Source organism: Equus asinus, chromosome 23 (genome assembly GCF_041296235.1).
Source record: "Equus asinus isolate D_3611 breed Donkey chromosome 23, EquAss-T2T_v2, whole genome shotgun sequence".
Taxonomy (NCBI): domain Eukaryota; kingdom Metazoa; phylum Chordata; class Mammalia; order Perissodactyla; family Equidae; genus Equus; species Equus asinus.
In genome coordinates, this window is record NC_091812.1 from 62,246,183 (window position 1) to 62,265,616 (window position 19,434).

A 19,434-nucleotide genomic window follows, 5' to 3' on the forward strand; every position below is an offset into this window, starting at 1 on the left:
TTGAATAAAGTGCTTAGTATAATGCCAGACACACAGGAGTGGAACAAGTATTAGCTGCTGTAATCACTAACTACTACTAATTATGACTACAAGCACGCTCACCAAGAAACCAGTGCGGCACCTTATTTACCTGTGAAAGACACTGAGGTCAAATGTGCTCTATGGACTGAGGTTTTCTCTCTCCAGAGAGAAGCTATTGTTAAAAGCGTTTTGTTTTTTTGGTTTTTTTTTTTTTTTTACAAACTCAAGGGCAAAAAGAGTCACAGGCCCAAACACATCAACAATTTAATCAAAAACAACATTCTGGATTTCCTTTTACCTTTAGTTCTGACATTATCCCAAAACCAACTTGATCAACAGTTCCATGCAAATTTGTTCTGAGGAAAAAATGAAGCTATAGGGTCTGTGCAACTTTTTCATTCGACAGCTACCTTTTCACGCATACAACTGACTGTGACGCTCAGCTGAACTCCTGATAGTTTTCAGCTGCCTGAGAGAGATGGCCCAAAGAAATGAACTTCATCTTCAGACAACAGCTCAAGCAGGCCAGCAAGAAGGCTGACAGCTGAAGCGCGGTGAACACGGCTGAGTACTCCCTCAGCAGCCAGGAACCCCTGATTTTAGGAGAAACCCATCCCTCCAGCCCCTCACCTAGCCTGTTTGCTCAGAGTGAAGGAGAGGGGATCAGACAGACTTCCTGAGCATTTGGGTGGTTTTGGATAGACGGGAATGAAAGGGACAGAAGAAACGAAGTCTCCCAATGAATCAGATAAAGAATATCACAGAACTGGTTAAGATCAGAGACAAGACCAAGCAGCACCTTTGGGATAAACAAGAGGCCCTCTGGCTGCTCTGATGAAAGGCTCCCACATGCCTCCAGGGAGGGAGGATGCGTGTAAGGAACAGAGATATACAATCCACCCTCTGCTTCCACATCCTGCGTTAGGTCAGTATGAACACGGCTTTGCTCCCATGCATCAGACCTGATGTGGGTCCTGGAAATGGTGGGTCAGGCATGTCCCAGACACCCTCACCAGAGAACACATCCATGACAAGCCCAAATTCTTAATTCCTTAACTATTTTGAGTCATCCCACATTGCAGCTACTCAGGAATACAACAAGCTTTGTAAAAAACAAAAAAAAGCTGCACATTTTAATTCGAGAAACAAGTAAAAGGTCACAAGCCATCCAGAACAGGTGGCAGGAGTCTGCTCGACACAATGAGCTATATGCGATGCAGTGGTCCAGGCTCCACGGTCACTGGGGCCAGTGCTTCCTGAGATGCTCCTTCAGCTGAGGAATGGAAGGCAGCAGCTGCTGGCACTCATGACAACAGAGGGGCAGCTTCAGGAGCTCAGGCATCCCGTCTCGGACAGTCACTCTGCCAGCCTCTTGCACCATCTCGATCACAGCTACAGACAAGGAAAACAAGTTCAGAGGGCAGCTCCTCTGGAAAGCCAATATAAGTATCAAAAAAAAGAAAATACGACTCCAAATAAAAACATGCCAGGTATCCTAAAGCCGGTGAACGTGAGGTTAGAATGTTGGGAAAATGGGCTTGATCGGATTCTAAATCTGAGCAGCCTATTTTTGAGATGATTATGCTCCTTCAGGATGTGCTCTCACAATCCATGCTACTACGTCAAAGGCTATCCCAGCGCTTTAGCCCTGGCTGGCCCTTGGTCGGTCGTAGCTGTCACCATTAACACCCCAGCACACTGAAGTTCCACAGTACACACACTGGGAAATGCTTCCTTCCACATATAACAGCCTTCCCCCGTTAACTAACCACTCCTGACACAAGGCAGCCCCCACGCTCCTGCCCCGCTGACAGCAGAAGAGACAGAATGCCCAGCGCTTTCACCCCACGAACTCCCATAATTCTCAGGACATGTTGTCTCCTGTTGTTACAATAATAACAATACCTTTCTGACCCTGACAAAATGGCTTTCTAGGTCCCCCAAGAAGGCTGCTCACTGTAAAGGGGCAATCCTGCTACAATCAAACAATCCGGTTTCTTTTAATGGGGCTCTCCTTACAGGGAATACAAATTGTACATGAGTTTTTGAGGCCAGGTTATAATTTAGGGAAACAACTGAATCAAGTATAAGACCAGCTGAGAAAACAAAAGAAATGTGAAAATGATCAACACTGTTTACCTTGTGATTCTAGGAAGTATTCCGTATTGAAAGAATTCCAATGTTTTTTGTTTTTAAGGCAAGGAGAATCGAAATCCTGGCTGATCACGTGAAGGTGTACATGGCTAGTTGAGAGGAAAAAAAATTGACCATTAAAAACTATGGCTTAGGGGCCGGTCCCATGGCCAAGTGGTTAAGTTCGCACTGCCCTTTGTCGGCCCAGGGTTTCACCGGTTCAGATCCTGGGCACGGACACGGCAGCACTCATTATGCCAGGCTGAGGCAGCGTCCCACACAGCAGAGCTGGAAAGACCTAAACTAGAATCTACCGCTATGTACTGGGGGGCTTTGGGGAGAAGAAGGAAAAAAAAAAATTGGCAGCAGATGTTAGTTCAGGTGCCAATCTTAAAAAAAAACAACTATGGCTTAATCCTTTCAACATCATTAAGCATTTCTTTTACAGCTGGAGTCTTGTTTAGGGCAGAAAAAATACCCTACAAACTCTGAAAAGGAATGCTGTGTATCAAGAACCTGAACCATATCCTAATCAGTCTCCTTTGAGTGTGACGTCCTAACAACAGAGATCACTGAGTCTCGGTACAAACAATCTCAGGATGGGACGTGGGTTTGGGGAGGCGCCACTTACTGAGATGGAGAAGCTTAGGGGAAAGCAGGTTTGGGGAAGAAAATCAATTCTCCCTTAGACTTGTTAAACCAAGCAGGACGCCTTTTGTATAGCTCTGACTCTCAGAATCAGGACTATTTCACATCCCCCCAAGAGATAATCAAAATCAACCCGCGTGTGTGGGAATCCAAAATGGAACCTAAGCAGTAACAAAGAAACTGAACCGTGTGACAAATGAGTGAAGGAACCACACTGAAGAGAGTCAGAAAGAAAATAAGTAACCTAATTAACTCTGGAAAACAGTACTGTGAGTGGATACCGTAAAGGTAAAAAGAACTGTACACAAATACTGTGCCCAGTGAGTGCCTTCCTCACAGGGGTGTGGGTCAGCAATTCTGCAACTGTTTTATATGCATCCTGGAACTGAACAAATAAATGAGCTTATTGTAGCTAAAGAGAGCCAGATTACTCACTGCTGGAGGAAGAAGTTACAATGAAGGAAATGGGGAGACAAAAATGAACCTGTGGAGTGGGACTGAAATCAGAGGTTATCAGTCTGAACTCATGGTTTTCCATATATGTATACAGATAGATAAATACAGAAATAAACAGAGAAATCTGTGTGCGGGTTAGGATTCGCATGTGTGCTTCCTGGCTCTATCTGCTGAGAGGACCTAGGAGCAAAGACACCCTGGATCAACCACTTCTCTCACTGCAGAAACCTAGCACCCAAATCTTGGTGTACAAATATCACTCTCCAATAAAAGGAACTAGGGCTCTTTGGAGAAGTGGTTCATTCTAGCACTAGAACAGGAAAATTATAAGATGAGCTTGGAACATCTTGTTCCAGAAAACAAGGGGCCAGAATAAAAGGAAATAAGGGGCCAGAAAACAAGGAAGTGGTCAAAAAATGCTGGAGGATATCAAAGAGGAGCCAACCTAAAGGAGTATCCAATGACCAAGGCTGGAGCAATATGAGAAACAAAATAAATAATAAAAGATTGAATCAAAGCCTACAGAATAAAATAAATATCCATGAGTCCATACTGATAAATAATTCAATAAATACCTGATGGGGGAGAAGGGATAGCTCTTCCACGAAGAAGAATTCTTATTAATAAATTAGAAGGAATGAGGAAACATAAAATCCCCATTAGATAAACACCACAGTAATTAACTGTTATAGGCGAGATCCACCTATAGATGCTAAAATCACTGGGCAAAAGTTTGAAGAGAAAGAAAATAGTAGCATAGTCTCAAAATATTCAAGACATTCATCCATTACAAAGACTTTGAGTAGAGAAACCCAGCAGACACCACCAAAGTAAACGTCACAAGGAATAAACCATCTCGACATCACGCACTCCTTCATATGAAGCACTGAGAAAGACACAACAGCACTTCTGTGGTGTTTTGAGAAAAAAAAAAAAAAAAGGTGTAACCTCAATCTAATCATGAAAAACCATCAGACAAACTCAAACTGAGAGACATCCTATAAAACAATTAGCCAGGGGCGGGCCCAGTGGCACAGTGGTTAAGTGTGCACGTTCCGCTTCGGCAGCCCAGGGTTTGCCGGTTCACATCCCGGGAGAGGACATGGCACCGCTTGGCAAGCCATGCTGTGGTAGGCGTCCCACATATTAAAAAAAAAGTAGAGGAAGATGGGCACAGGTGTTAGCTCAGGTCCAGTCTTCCTCAGCAAAAAAAGAGGAGGATTAGCTCAGGGCTAATCTTCCTCAAAAAAAAAAAGGTGTCAAGGTTATGAAAACCAGAAAAAGGAGGAGGAACTGTCACAGATTAGGGGAGACGGAGGAGAGACAACAAAAACACAGTGCAGCGGGATCTTGGATTGGATCCCAGAGTGGAAAAAGATGCTAAGAAAAAAGGGGGAAATTCGAATAAGGTCTGGAGTTCAATCAGTGGTGATATTATGGAAGATCTTTGTTCTGCTTCATACTTTCTTTTTCATATTTTCTAAATTGAAAATATATTACTTTTACAGTAGGAATAATTATTTAATTTGTTACCCTTTCTATAATGTTTATTCAAAATTATAGCATAAGGAGTGGTCATAAAAGGATGTGTAAGCGGCAACTTGACTTACTGCTCATTTTGCTTCCCCCATCATCGGCCCCAGCGCTTGCGTTTGCATCCTCCTTAGTACAACATTCATTATATGCAAAAGATATGGACACCACGATTTCTATGTGAAAAGCGCATTCGGGAAATAGGATTAGAGGTAAATTTTCGGCCTAAATTTTTGAATAAGGTTTTGATAAGACATAGTTTTTTTTTAATATTAGGTACAACATACATCTATCCTATAACCTAGCAATTCCACTACTAGGCATTTAACCAAGAGCAAAGAAATGAAGTACGTCCATGATATACACAACAACATGCATGAATCTCAAAATCCTTATGCTGACAAAAAAAGTCAGACAAAAAGAATATACATCGTGACTCCATTTACATGAAATTCTAGAACAGACAAACGAGTCTATGCTGAAAAGAAATGAGAACAATGCTTGGGGGTTGAGGGGAGAATTAACTGGAAAGGAACACAAGCGAACTTTCTGGGACGAGACGACAGAAATATTCTGTGTCTTGATCAGAGTGATAGTTACACGGCATATGCATTTGCCAAAACTGATCAAATTATAAATTTTACCATGCATTTTTTGTATGTAAGTTATGCCTCAATTTAAAAGAAAGAGTACGGACAGGGAAAAAAATGTGGCACGAAAATCTCATTCCATTAAAGTAGCCAGTAATCTAAGTCAAAATTACTCACCTAAATAAAATGTGAAGAATGTTGGGTGGTTAAAAAAAAATAACCAAAAGAAATTCTAACACCTGCTACAACATGGATGAATCTTAAAGACATTATCCTAAGTGAAATAAGCCAGTGAGAAAGACAGATACTGTATGAGTCCACTTACATGAGGGGCCTAGAGAAGTCAAATTATAGAAACAAAGTGGAGTGGGGCCGGCCCCATGGCCGAGTGGTTCAGTTCGCACGCTCTGCTGCAGCGGCCTAGGGTTTCCCTGGTTCGAATCCTGGGTGTGGACATGGCACTGCTTGTCAAGCCATGCTGAGGCAGCATCCCACATGCCACAACTAGGACTCACAACTAAGAATATACAACTATGTACTGGGGGACTCTGGGGAGAAAACAGAAAAAAATAACATCTTTAAAAGAAAAAAGAAAACCAAAAGAAACAAGTGGAATGGCAGTTGTCAGGGGCTGGCGGGAAGGGCCAATGGTAGGTAGTTTGAGAAGATGAAAAAACTAGAAACAGATCGTGATGATGGTTGCACAACAATGTGAATGTACTTAATGCCATTGAACTGTACACTTAAAAATGGTTAAAATGGTAAATGTTATGCTGTGAATATTTTACCACCCAAAAAAAACACCAAGATAAAAACTCTGAAATCTCATTAGACTGCTTATCTAGTTGCTTAGCTCAAAAGAACTGTGGAGATTGCTGTGCAGGCCTTCTTTGAAAACAATCATTCCTTTCTGAATCCTTCTGGGATGAGCCAAAGGAAAACAGGCTCTACACTTTCCTCTCGTTTTATTTTAAATCTTAGATCTAGTAAAGCTGTCATGACAGAAGTCAGGGATGTTTGTCTCCATCAGAACAATAGTCCTTAATCAATTAGGGGTCATAGATGCTTCTGAAAAATCAGATAAAAGTCACTGACCACAATTCTTCATCTGAGGGTAATGAGGTGGCTTCACCTAGTTCATAGGTTAGACCCTCAGCGGTCTACACTTTGAGGGGAACAAAGAACCATACGTGTCAGGATTACAAGCAGAAGCAGGAACTCAAGGCTTGCAGGCAAGTCAGACAGAAGGGTGGAAGTTTCAGCCCACCTGCCTTGGAGACATCCCACCCTACTCCCTGGGCCTCAGGGCTATGAGCGCACTCAGCGGACCGAGGCTGAATCCATCTGTCCACCCAGACAGAACCAGAACACACCAGCACCACCCACAAGGCTTACCTCATGCTGGGGATGGCATGGTAACCCAATCGGAAGCGGAGTTTGCTGGACCCCGCAAACTCTGCAATCACCTTTTCCCCGACAGCGTGCATGTGCTTGAGGAGCTCGAGGTGTTCCCTGGTCACAGCCTTCAGACTGGAAAGGGAGGCCCACGGTAAGACCAGCCAGTGGTGACGAGCCTTGGGGTATTTATCCTTAATCACCACCACCTGCTCGTCTTTGTAAACCTAGCAGAGGACACAAGAGAAGGAAACAGACATCTACCATGCATCTTCTGTGTGCCAGGAGATGTCATCTTCTTTAACTCACTTAATTCCCACCACAATCTTGTGCAAAAGGTTTTCATATCCAATTTTGACGGATGAGCCCACAGAGACTCAGATAAGCTGAATGTCTGGCACAAAGTCTCACAGTTACTAAGTGGGAAATCTACGATTCCAATCCAGATCTAGTTGACTCAGAGTCTGTGTTTTCAATCACCATACTACACAGAATACACAGACAATGCACAGTACGAAACACTTCCTAAGGATCTGATGTGAAATCCTTGCTGGCATAAATTTCAAATGCACTCTTCTCTGCCCTAACACAGCAGACCATGTGACACACGCACGTGTGTTCCAAGAAGCCCTATCAGATCTGGTCCCTTGTCACCCAAGGATGTAATTCAAGAACTCAGACTCCTCCCAGGATGATGCCTGACTACTAATCCCAGGGCAGCCTAGTAACTACAGTCACAATACATTATCTGACGTTCCCTTGAAAGGGACCACATGAAGGCTAACACAACTTCCCTTAACAGTACCCAGAAGTTTAGGAGGAACAAGGCAGAGGGGATATTCACTTGAAGAACTGAGCTTTTCTCCAAAGAATTCCAGTTGCTAACTTACTGACAATGGGAAAAGCCATTTGTTCTCACAAAATAGCCCAATAAAAGGAATTTCATTCAGAAGGACTGATCTCCTTTGATTTCACTTGTATTATGACCTCTGTGGAGTGGTCCTTTAAAACATGAAATGTATTTCCATGCCAAAATTTTATTCTCACCTGCATTTTGGGGTCCTGCATAGAAATCCTCAAGCCTTGACTCCAGTGGCCCAATGATTCCTAAAACAAAAAGGCAAAATAAATCCTAACTGCCAGTAGTTAAATTTGGCATTAGTTAATATTGTGTGTTAGCAAAGTCCAACCAAACTTGAAAATAAGGTTAGTTTTTAAGAATGAAACTACATTCCCTTTACCTCAACCTTCTGCTGTTGTAACTGTAAGCCATGGAATCTTCTTCCTATATCCAGAGCTGCATGTCTAGACAGAGGCTGGAAATGCCAGTGTGAATGCATCCTCTTTGCCCCCTATGCCCCCTACCACTCCACCTACAGCCTGACTAAGTTTCCACTTCGACATCCGGATGCGAATGACATGATCTATGAAAAGTGTTCCCATGCTAACCTATAGGTACACAAATGAGCGACCCATCTCAGTAGCTCAGAGTTAATACACTGCCATTACGGCCCTACCTTCAAGTGGCTTACCTCAGGAATTCAAGAGAAAAGTACATAAAGGGATATTCATCCAGGTGACTGGTGACAAAAACAAGAGCCTCTGTCATCACGGTTAATAACCCTTGTCATGGTTAATAACCCCCTACTGTCCAGGCTTCACAGCCTACGAAACACCTCAGCAGTCATTACATCTCATTTAATCTCCCCAGCGTCCATCAAGCACCCGACCCTCACCTTTTTGGCAGATGCATCTTTCCCCTTCTGTGCGGGCACAGAGCACTGGCTAGGGTCACTCCCAGATTCCAGTCTTGTACTGGACTCAGCTTCCTGGGCAGCATCCCTTCCTACAGAGTCACTGTTGCTTGACCTCATTCTCTTCCTGTGTGCTTCCAGGCCAGGGCTCTTTGCCTCTTCCTCAAACTCTACAAGATATGGATACAGTTCATTCACCATGTAGAGAACCTGGCCAGGCTGCAGCGTCACCTCTTGGTCCTTCCCAATTACAACTGAGTCAATGCTGCTGGGATTGACCCCCACCTATGGAATAATCAGAAAATAATTATAATAATGGCAATGACACCATTAGGAATACAGCCACTGCTATGCTAACCACTTACTATGTGCCAGGCACCATGCTTAATGTCACTTACGTTACTCCGTCACTTCCACACATGATAAAGAAGCCTATATTGGCTGGCCCAGACATTCTCAAGTCAACAGCATAAGAAAATCAAGCGTAAAATAGAAATGCAAGTTACAGACAGACATACCTGCTTTACCTTGACATATCCTTTGTCACATTCTGCTTTCAACTGTACTGAAAGAGATTGAAAACAGTTACACCCAAATGCCATGAAGAACCAGGCCCTTGCTCCTATCTCCCTAGAGGTCAATGAAGCCTCACTCCAGGAGGCAACCTGACAGGGGTCTCCTCAAAGGCCTATCAGTAAAATTGCCTGTTACGCAGGTGGCTGGGGCTCCAAATCCTTGCAGAAAATGTCCAATGGCATACATATAGTCATATATTGCATAACGAAGGGGATCCTGTCTAAGAAATCTGTTGTTACATGATTTCGTCATTATGCAAGCATCGTAGAGTGTACTTACACAAACCCAGATGGTACAGCCTTCTACACTCCTAGGCTCTATGGTATTAACCTTATGGGACCACCATTGTAGATGCGGTCCGTCATTGACAGCCAACACCATTATCCATACTACCTTAGCTACTGCTAATATCCGTATGCGACACCTTCACTGAATCCCCACAGGTCTCCCTATTCCAGAGCCCTTGGCCCACTCAGGATCACAGACTCTGCAGTCAGGGAAGCAGACCCACTTCTCTCACAAGCTCTTGGCTCAGGATTAAATCAGGTTTCCACTATTACATAAAACTATCAGATGCCTTCATGGAGAAAGAGACAGAAGATACATTCCTGGAAAACAGAAGTTCAGCTGGCATAGGGTGGGAGGAGTGAAGAGAATATTCTAGAAAGAAGACTGCAGGGGGCCAGCCCCGTGGCTGAGTGGTTAAGTTCGTGCACTCTGCTTTGGCGGCCCAGGGTTTCACTGGTTCAGATCCTGGGCATGGAGATGGCACCGCTCATCAGGCCACATTGAGGCGGCATCCCACATGCCACAATTAAAGGACCCACAACTAAAATATACAACTATGTACTGGAGGGACTTAGGGAGAAAAAGAAAAAAAAAAAAAAGATTGGCAACAGTTGTTAGCTCAGGTGCCAAGCTTAAAAAACACAAAAGATGCTAGGGGAAAAAAAGGAAGATTGAGAGTCAGAACAGTGTGAGCATGTGTGGGAAGAAGTAACATTAAACACTCACGTTCAGGTAAGTGAACAAAGTTTCCAGGGTGAGACAGGGAGGAAAGAAGAGATACCATAGCTGTTCTCCATGGAGGATACGCTGACACATATGTTCCTACAGTTGCTGCTGTGACGAGGGGGACAGAGAGCGAGAAGCAGTGTCTTCTTCTGAATCTTGGATCTAACCTGCTCAAGCGTGGCTTTTTTTTCCCCATTTAGATTAACTTTTGTGGGAAAAACCAAAATCAGTGCTGCAGACTGCGAGCCTTGGGAAACTCTGCTATGGGAATCACACTGCAGGAGGCCTGCTGGCAGTGAGCATGTCTGCAGTTTTAGAGAAAAAATGAGGTACATAATGAGGCTTTTTCCTAGGGACTTTCATTTCACTAAATCCCAGGAAAGGCATTTCAAGAGCTGGATGCCGTAGTCTTACAAAGATATCACCCTCTGTGGGAGGCAACGTGTAAAGGATGGAACCACCCCATCACTTCTTAGACACGGTTTCAGCCTGGAGATCCCAGAACTCAACTGTCTAACTGCCCAACGTGGACTCTCCCCGGGCAAGGCAGGGTGCAGGACTCAGTTCCAGCACCCCGTAGTAAGAGGATGGAAGCTGCCTGTTCCCAACACTGAACGCTAACCACTGTCACAGGGTGGAATCAGGAGGGAATGGGGCCCTGGTGTTGGCTAAAAGAGCTCAGTTCCTGAGTTTTGTCTATAGCAGACAAAAGATTTCCCATCAAAAGCACCCAGGAAATGTGCATCTTTGGTTATCACGACCCAAAGGAACCAAACATGGTAATCTCCACATTCCTAAGACAGTTACCTTGCTGTCGAGAACACTTCTTGTCAGTGATCTTGGTCTCTGGGCCGCGCCCAAGCACAACTGCTTCCAAATGTGGAAGTTTGATTCGCTGGTGCCGGCTGTCCTGTCTTACCAACCAGCACACCCGCATCATTACTCTGGGAGAAAAACAGAAGAGGATCTGGGAAAACCAGCCCAAGTCCTCCACGGCCACACCCAGCACCACCACACACGCCATTTACCAACTGTTCATCTCAAGGCAAGTGACCTCACCTCCCTAGTCTCAATTTCCTCACCTGTAAAATGTGATAATGACAGGACTCTGAGGCTGTTGTGAGGATTAAATAAGATAATGTGGGTGAAGTATTTACTTCTGTGCCTGAATCATGCTAAGCAATCAAATATTTGTTAAGTTTACTGATAAATTCTATGTGCTACATGCTGAAGATCAAAGGAGCAAAGAACGATTACGCACTGTCCCTATCCTTGAGGGGCCTGGGGTATGGAGGCGGGGGCAGACAGACTCAAATACCAATTATTACAATATAATGGGATAAGCACTATAAGAAGGGAGTAACCAAATAGGCATTAGCCCAGGGAAAGGAATGACTGACTCTCGCAGGGAGTGTCAAAAAAGGCTTCATAGGAGCCAGCCCTGATGGCCTAAAGGTTAAAGTTCGGCATGCTGGGCTGCAGTGGCCCAGGTTCGGTTCCCAGGAGGAGAGCCACACCACTCATCTGTCAGAAGCCATGCTGTGGCACAGCTCACACAGAAGAACCAGAAGGACTTACAACTAGCATATACAGCTATGTACTGGGGCTTTGAGGAAGAAAAGAAAGAGAGGAAGATTGGCAACAGATTTTAGCTCCAGACAAATCTTTCCCAGCAAAAAAAAAAAGGCTTCATGAGGAAGGAGTATTTGTGCTGGGTTTTAAAGGATGAGGAGGAGTCTGCCTGGCAGAGAACTAAGGACATAAGAAGAGAGGATGTTCTTCAGTCCACAGGCATCTTTATGTGTATCAGAAGATTTCCCTTCCTTAATTGTCAATAACATATTGATGTTAGAACAATACATTTTACTGCCATCTGCCAGAAGATCGTCATAATAAACATACAAACCTAAAATTTCTAAAGTGTGAATGCAGCACGTTTGTGCAATACATAACCTGCACAAGTGTGGAGGTGCTGGTCTTCTTTTGAAAAATAACTTTCATGGCCATGTAGAGTATCAGCAGAGGAGAAAGAGACAAGAAATTCAGGAGAGAGAGGAGGCCTGCACAAAGGGGATGGAGAGGAAGAAGAAATCGTGCAGGTAGACTTAATTACTGACTGCATTTGGGGCATGACAAAGGAGTAGAGAGACACCAACCAGGATTTTTTCTTTTTTTTTGAGGAAGATTAGCCCTGAGCTAACTACTGCCAGTCCTCCTCTATTTGCTGAGGAAGACTGGCCCTGAGCTAACATCCATGCCCATCTTCCTCTGCTTAATACATGGGACGCCTACCACAGCACGGCTTTTTGCCAAGCGGTGCCATGTCCGCACCCAGGATCCAAACCGGTGAACCCTGGACCACCGAGAAGCAGAACGTGCAAACTTAACCACTGCGCCACTGGACCGGCCCCAACCAACCAGGATTTCTAATTTGGAAATATCCATGAAGCAAAATGAGGAATATACAAGGAGACATAATCTGGGGACAAACGGTAGGGGAAGAAGAAGTGATTTCAGATTGAAACATGAGATTAAGTTGCCTGTGGCAGATCCCAGGGTCAAGTCGGGTATACAGGTATGAAGCTCAGGGAGAGGAATGGACTGAAGGACATCAACAGGTCACAGAAGCTGAGGCAGAGGGAGAGGAGGAGATCACCCAGGGAGGCTGGGCAGGGACAGGACTAGATCTTTGGGATGCCTCCCTAGACTCCAGAAGCTTATCAATGCTCAAGCCCCTAAGACACTTTCTTTGGGAAGTGTCCCTTGTAGGCAAGGCAGCACTTACCAGGCCCTCTGCACAAGCTTTGTGTCCAAGGGGGAGAGAAAACAAACCAGATTTTAAAACATCAGAGTTGCGTTACCAACTGCAAAGACAGGATCACGCACGGCAGAGTGAGCAAATGAGGGCTGAGGAGGTGCAGTCACAGGAAGTGGATCAGTCAGGAAAGGCTTCAGAAACCGCCCAGTTGAAAAGGCCAAGAGCCAAGGGGACTGACAAGGAAGAAAAAGAGTAGGAGGGTACATTCCATAGAGCACGAGTGACAGCACAGATTTCAGCAATGACAAGCAACTGGTCAGTGGGGAAAGGAGACCTTAGTTGGCTGACCCAGAGGAGCTGCCCCAGGGAGTGACAAAAAAAGACGAAGGTGTTGAAAGAACAGTAGGCTAAAAGTTTAGATCTGACAGTCAGTGGAAGACAACTGGCAGGTTCTGAGCTGCACAGTAAGGTGAAGCAACAGCTGTGTGTACGGAGGCTGGAGTGGAGACATCTAGAGTCAGAGACTAGTCAGGAGGCTGTTACTATAATGTGGGCCAGAGGGAGGCCCAAAGGGCAGGCCAGCAGGTCTTTGTGAAGTTGAAGCAAGAGCATGAAGAGTCAGCTGTAAATCTAACATCCAAAACCTGGAGCCTCAGATGATGATGGCGCTACAGGAAGGCCCCACTTTCAAATGCGTGTGCTCAGAGGGGCATCTGTCTGCACTTGCTGGAAACCGACGAATGAGCAGGTAATGGACTGAGAAGTGAAGTATGTCTTCAATAGGAATTGGCAAATAAGTCACGTGGTAACTGACTGCTCACGCTGACTGTAAAAGAAGCCTGGAAAGAACACAGTTTGAGAGCAGGGCCAGAAAGGAATCTGACGGGCAGCTGAGAGCACGGCTGGCTGCTGCAGAATAAGAGGAACTACCCCTCCGGCCCGACACAAACACACATTCACGCACTTGATTCTCCCCAAAGTTCTGAAGTTATGACGTTCCTATTTACTACTTCTTGAGAAGCTGAAGCAGTGACTGCACAATGCTTGTGCAACTCACCTTAAGCAATACCTTGGCCCATGTCAGCCTCCAGCTACAGCTTCTAGGAATGAAACATTTTAGGCTATGGGGAGCACACAAGATGGGTGTTCCCGAATCCTCAATATAGTCCCTCCAGTAAAACATCATAAAGTGCAAGCTCTAAGAAGGCAGAGGTCAAGCCCATTTTTGCTTATCAGTATATTCCCAGCACTTAACACAATACCTGGCACACAGCAAGAATACAATAAACATTTGCAAGTGAATGACCAGATGAGAACTCTCCCAGGCTCTCTTCCCTTCCTTCTCTCTGCCCTCCTTGGGCTCATCTTCTTAGGGCGGTGCTTTGCTCCTCTCTTGGGGCAATCCCATACATCCTCACATCTATGTGAATGAATTCTAATTTTCTATTTTTCAGCTCCATACCTTTCATTCCAGAAGTGTGAGGACTGGTCAGAAAGAAATTCTGATTATTTCGTAAGGAACCCATGTGATCTGACAGGCCACAGAAGGCCATCAATCTGATGACCTGGAATTGCACTGTCCAATAGAATTTTCTGCAATGAAGGAAATGTCCTAAACTTGCTCTGTCCAATAACACAGCCACCATGTGACAATCGAGCATTTGAAATGTAGCTAATGTGACAGAGGAACTGAATATCTTACGTAAGATTTTTTAAAACTTAATTTAAGTTTAAATAGCCAAATGTGGCCGGGGGCTACCATAATGTCCAACACAGCCCTGGAAAATTGCCAAGCCCTGATCAGTCTCAAACCCCTCAGGCTTGAAGTTGAGACCCTCATACTCTAACTCCACAGAGGTTACTTCTTTGACCTTCCACTGCTTTTCACAGAACTAGTCCCATTTACCCATCCCGCTCTCCCCTCCCTTCTCCCAGACTCACATACATGCATCCTTGCACACACATACATCCTTCAGATAAAACGCACTGAATCACATCTCCCAAATAAATCATTCTTAATATCACCTCCTGGTATTGGTTTACATTCTCTCTGCCCTCCTAGAAACCAAAATCCTACTCAAATTTCAAGTCCCACCTCCTCCCTGAAGCCTTCACTGAGCTGTCTTCTCTCCTCCACATCTTGTTATTGGGTGTGGTCGATTTACCATCACAGTTCTCTGAAAATGTAATGTAGATATAACTCTCTTCTCCAAATGAGACTATAATCTCCTTGTGAACAGACTGCACCATAGCCCATAGATCCAGGAAACCTGGAGGAAGGGCCTCTGGCGATCACTGCCCAGGACGAGGCCTGGTCTTGTACTTCTGGATCCCCTGGTATTAAGCATACCTTTATCAAAGGCTAGGCACTTTGTGCTAGGCACTTGCTAAATGTCTTACTTATATCATCTTATTTAATCTTCACAACAACTCTTATTTCAAGAAAGAGAAAATTTAAGGCTTAGAGAACATGTTACATGCTCATGTCACATAGCCAATGTGTGCCAGAGGTAGGTTTTTTTTGTTTTTGTTTTTGTTTTTGCTGAGGAAAATTTGCCTGAGCTAACATCTGTTGAGAGAGGCACATGGAGAAACAGCTAGAATGCAAGCTCCTTGAGGGAAAGCACTTGGTCTTATTCATCTCTGTATCACAACGTTTGTTGAATAAAGCAGCTGAGTGTAAGGTCCTGGAAAGCAAAGGAGTAGGGAGTGAGAGGTATCACCAAGTTCCAAAAGCAGCAAAGAGATTCACTAGTGATTGAAAATGCCTATCTGGTTTGATCATCAATCACTGGTAACCTCCAAGCATAATTTCAGAATAAGGACAGATCTGAGAGCTAGACTGCAGAGGGGATGCAAGGTGAGGAAACAGAGACAGAATTTAGAACACTCTAAGAAACAGTCTGGATAAGAGGGGGAAGAGAGTTACTGGATGGCAGCTAAAGGAAGATGGATCACCAAGAACTTTTTCTTTCTGGCATGCTGCGGGGGAGAGGGGTAGCCAGGAATCTGAAAAACCTGACCTTGTTTATACATGACTGGGACATAGACGGGGCAGAAAAGACAAACAAAAACAAGGTCTCACAGGTGAAAGTATAAAAGAAAGGCCAGAAGCAAAGATAAGATTTGCTTTGATCAGAGGAGACAGTTCCGGCTGAGACTGAAGGACAGGTAAAGATGGGTGTAAATCTAGACGACTCTGAGAAGGAAAAGCAGGGGCAGAAGTCTGAGGAAAAGCACACCTGATTACCTCGATTTTCTCCATAAAATAGTAGATAACAACGGCGTGAGGTGTTTGGGAACTTAATGAATAACTGAAGAAGGTCAAGATAGAACAGTGGAGAACATCCAGGCCTCTGAGGTCCACCTGCTTGACTTCAAATCTTGGCTCCACCGCCTACTCACTATGTGACTTGAGGCCAGTTATTTAACCTGTCTTTATTTCTTCAGCTGTAAAACGATATTAATAATTGCTCAGCACCACAGGGTTGTCACAAGGGCTAAATGAGGAAGCGTATAAACCTCAATGTCTGGCAAAAAGTAAGCATTCAACGCTATTACCACTCTTGTAAATAGTGATGGTGGAATGAAAGCAGGAGCTAAGGACATGTTAAAAGACCATCCAACAGCTCTGACTGTGCGACTACAGTGAAAGGGCACAAATCTGTATTGTCAGCCCATATGAACAGTCCTGTCTCAAGTGCTCTAACGACCCATAATAATAAATCAAATTCCCAAAAGGCTGCAGACCTGGACCACATTCATTCCAATGGAAATCAGATCCCTGCCTTTGTTGAACCGCTATCACTGGTCTGCGTGAGAAAAGGCGTGCTGCTTCTGGCCTTCCCGGAAGGCCTGCTGAGGCCGCTGGGAAGGGCCCTCGAGTTCCTTTCAAGGCGCGTATCTGCAGGAAACAATGTCCTTCCCGACAAGCTGAGTCACCTCCTTGGGTTGGACAGTGTCCAGCCTCTGAACTTTTCTCTGCCTGTGTAGCGACCAAGTTAGATACAGCGTCGGGGGTACAGGAGGGCGAACCCCAAGTGGGTCGGAGACCAAGGTGAGCGCCGCCCAAACACGGCCCAAGGGAGCAGGATGGCAGTGGGTTGCCGAGCGCCCTGGAGCGCGAGGAGCGAGCAGCCCCTGCCGGGAAGGCAGCCCAGAGAGCGTTATTCAAAGCCCAGCATGCACGGGCAGGAGCGGACCGGCCTAAGGCCCACACCCAGCCTTTCGACCCGGCCAGCAGAGGAGGTAGGCCCACAACTGCCTTACCTCAAGATCGCAAGGACCTGCAAGTTCGCATCACTCCTCCATGCCGCACCACTTCCGGCCCTGCCGGATGACGTCACGAGACAGGCCGGTGTGCGGCCAGTGACGTCACCAGCGCCTGTCCGAAGATTGGCTGAGAGGGTCTCACCCAATGCCCGGATCGGGAAGTGCCCGCCCCAATTGGTCCCTCACCGGGCAGTGGCCCGGTTGTGGTTCCCGGAGATCAACTCGGCGGGCGAACTCTCTCAGCATCTCGGTACCTGAGAGCCGCTGCCCTCTCCCCGCCTCTGTCTCTGAGTTGAAAGAGACTTCAGGCGGCTTATCCCCTCTGGCCCTTTCTAGGCAGTCTCTTGACACTCCTTTCGGAAGGAGAAGCTCGCTACCTTTAAGGCCGTCTTTTCGGCCGCAAAACCGTACCTACTCTTAGCATTGTTTTCCCGTCCCCTTTCAAAACTACGATCTGCTTTCTCCTTTTTCGAGGGAGAAGGAACTGGAGGGGCTAGAGGCGGAGAAACCTGCTAAGATTTTCTGAGTGCTGTCTTCACTAAATGAACTGACGGAAGGGCAATCAGAGAGGAGAGAAGCAGGATGTTGGGATGAGATATGTCTGCCGATTTTTATAGCAATTCCAGGATGTTCCCTAAGAGTCAGGTATTGCAATGACTGGAAGGCATTTGGGCAGATGGAAAAATGCCTGTCTCCTGGGTGAAGGGATAGTTTATAATTTTTCTCAAACTCAGTAGAAACTGAACCTTTAGGTGTCACATTTCTTGATCAAGATAGGATGTTATTTCCTTCCATGGAAAAGCAGAGACTCAAGGGTGCGAAGATATCAAAGCTATCAAAACAGACGGTGGGAGGATCTTCCAGGAAACACAGAAGAGACTTGCCCTCGTTAGCAAAGAAGATGCAGGTTCATATTAGGGTCACACCAGGACCAGAAAGTGGGGAGCAGAGGAAGCATCGCAGCGGCACCGTGGGCCTCGTGGCGGTGGAGTGTGGTTCACACTGCTCCACGTAAAAAGAGGCAGCTCTGGTAACCTGAACAGTTGTGTTGTTTCCTCAGAGTTAAGCTTCTTTCAGTCTCTGCTTCTACTTGATCTGCCTTCGTGTGTCTTGCATTCAAAATTGTATTGGATTTTGCTAATTAGGTTATTCACCATATGTTATGTAAAATTGGGCAGAGCTTCCAGAGCTAGCCTATTAAGTGTAGCCCTTTGTCTACAGCGTATTGCTGGCCAGAGAAGCAGCGTCGCATGGCACAACGCATGGCTAAGGGCAGGGCAGGCACTTAAGACTTTCATAGACCCCAGAACTGAAGATTTATCACAAACAGATATCTAGAAATTAACAGAGTCTATGGAATTACCTAATGTAGTAGCTCTCCAAGTGTAACCCTTGGATCAGTATCGGTAGCCTCACAACACCTGGGAATTTGTTAGAAATGCAAATTCTCGAGCCTCGCCCCAGGCTTACTGATTCTGAAACTCTGGGGGTGGGGCCCAGCAATCCGTTCCACAAGCCCTCCCTGAGGCTTGCTCAAGTTTGAGATTCACTGATGGAAGGCAAAGGCTTCAACCGTACACAGAGAAAAATGTGTGGTGTTAGGCTGCTCAGGGCTTTTTTGGAGTTTTTTTCTTTTTTCAAATTAAAAAATTTTTTTTTAATTGTGGCAAAAAACATAACACTTACCATCTTAGCCATTTTTAAGTATACAGGTCAGTAGTGTTAAGTATATTCACATTGTAGTGAAATCTATCTCCAGAACTTTTTAATCTTCCAAAACTGAAACTCTGTATTAATGAAACAACAACTCCCATTTCCCAATTGCCCAACCCCTGACAGCCCCCATTCTACTTTCAGCTTCCATGAGTTTGACCACTCTCGATACCTCATATAAGGGAAATCACACAGTATTTGTCTTTTGGTGACTGGCCTATTTCACTTAGCGTAATGTCCTCAAGTTTCATTCATGTGTGATGTGTCAAAACTTCCTTTTTGTTTGTTTGTGGTTTTTTGAGGAAGATCAGCCCTGAGCTAACGTCTGCCACCAATCCTCCTCTTTTTGCTGAGGAAGACTGGCCCTGAGCTAACATCCATGCACATCTTCCTCTACTTTACATGTGGGACGCCTGCCACAGCATGGTATGCCAAGCAGTGCCATGTCCACACCGGGGATCCAAACCTGCGAACCCCAGGCCGCCGAAGCGAAACATGCGAACTTAACCCCTGTGCCACCGGGCCGGCCCCAAAACTTCCTTTTTAAGGCTAAATAACACTCTACTGGATA

The 19,434-nt window shown here is 45.3% G+C and overlaps 1 protein-coding gene across 10 annotated transcripts; it reads right to left on the reverse strand.

Annotated features, from left to right (window-relative positions):
- Positions 1 to 260: 260 nt before the first annotated feature.
- APTX (aprataxin) lies at positions 261 to 17,270 on the reverse strand. Of its 10 annotated transcripts, XM_044756741.2 has the most exons (10): positions 17,148 to 17,192; positions 16,129 to 16,328; positions 10,928 to 11,064; positions 9,049 to 9,095; positions 8,513 to 8,815; positions 8,018 to 8,092; positions 7,824 to 7,883; positions 6,777 to 7,003; positions 2,161 to 2,264; positions 261 to 1,413 (listed from the first exon to the last, which is right to left on the reverse strand). In XM_044756741.2, exons 3-10 carry the CDS (start codon positions 11,058 to 11,060, stop codon positions 1,259 to 1,261), a joined length of 1,104 nt encoding a protein of 367 aa, XP_044612676.1. In that variant the 5' UTR covers positions 11,061 to 11,064; positions 16,129 to 16,328; positions 17,148 to 17,192; the 3' UTR covers positions 261 to 1,258. The 10 variants fall into 10 exon arrangements, with proteins under 10 accessions (XP_044612676.1, XP_044612675.1, XP_070351702.1 ...); XM_044756740.2 differs by lacking the exon at positions 16,129 to 16,328 and having other exon boundaries at positions 17,148 to 17,270; XM_070495601.1 differs by lacking the exon at positions 8,018 to 8,092 and having other exon boundaries at positions 9,049 to 9,090; positions 17,148 to 17,198.
- Between the last annotated feature and the right edge of the window lie 2,164 nt (positions 17,271 to 19,434).

Coding starts and splice junctions, on each gene's coding strand:
- APTX (XM_044756740.2), bottom strand. CDS start 11,060: ATGATGCGGGTGTGCTGGTTGGTAAGACAGGACAGCCGGCACCAGCGA. Junction 9,096..10,927: donor GAAGTGTTCTCGACAGCAAG/GTAACTGTCTTA, acceptor AATCTCTTTCAG/TACAGTTGAAAGCAGAATGT. Junction 7,884..8,017: donor TACAACAGCAGAAGGTTGAG/GTAAAGGGAATG, acceptor TTTTTGTTTTAG/GAATCATTGGGCCACTGGAG.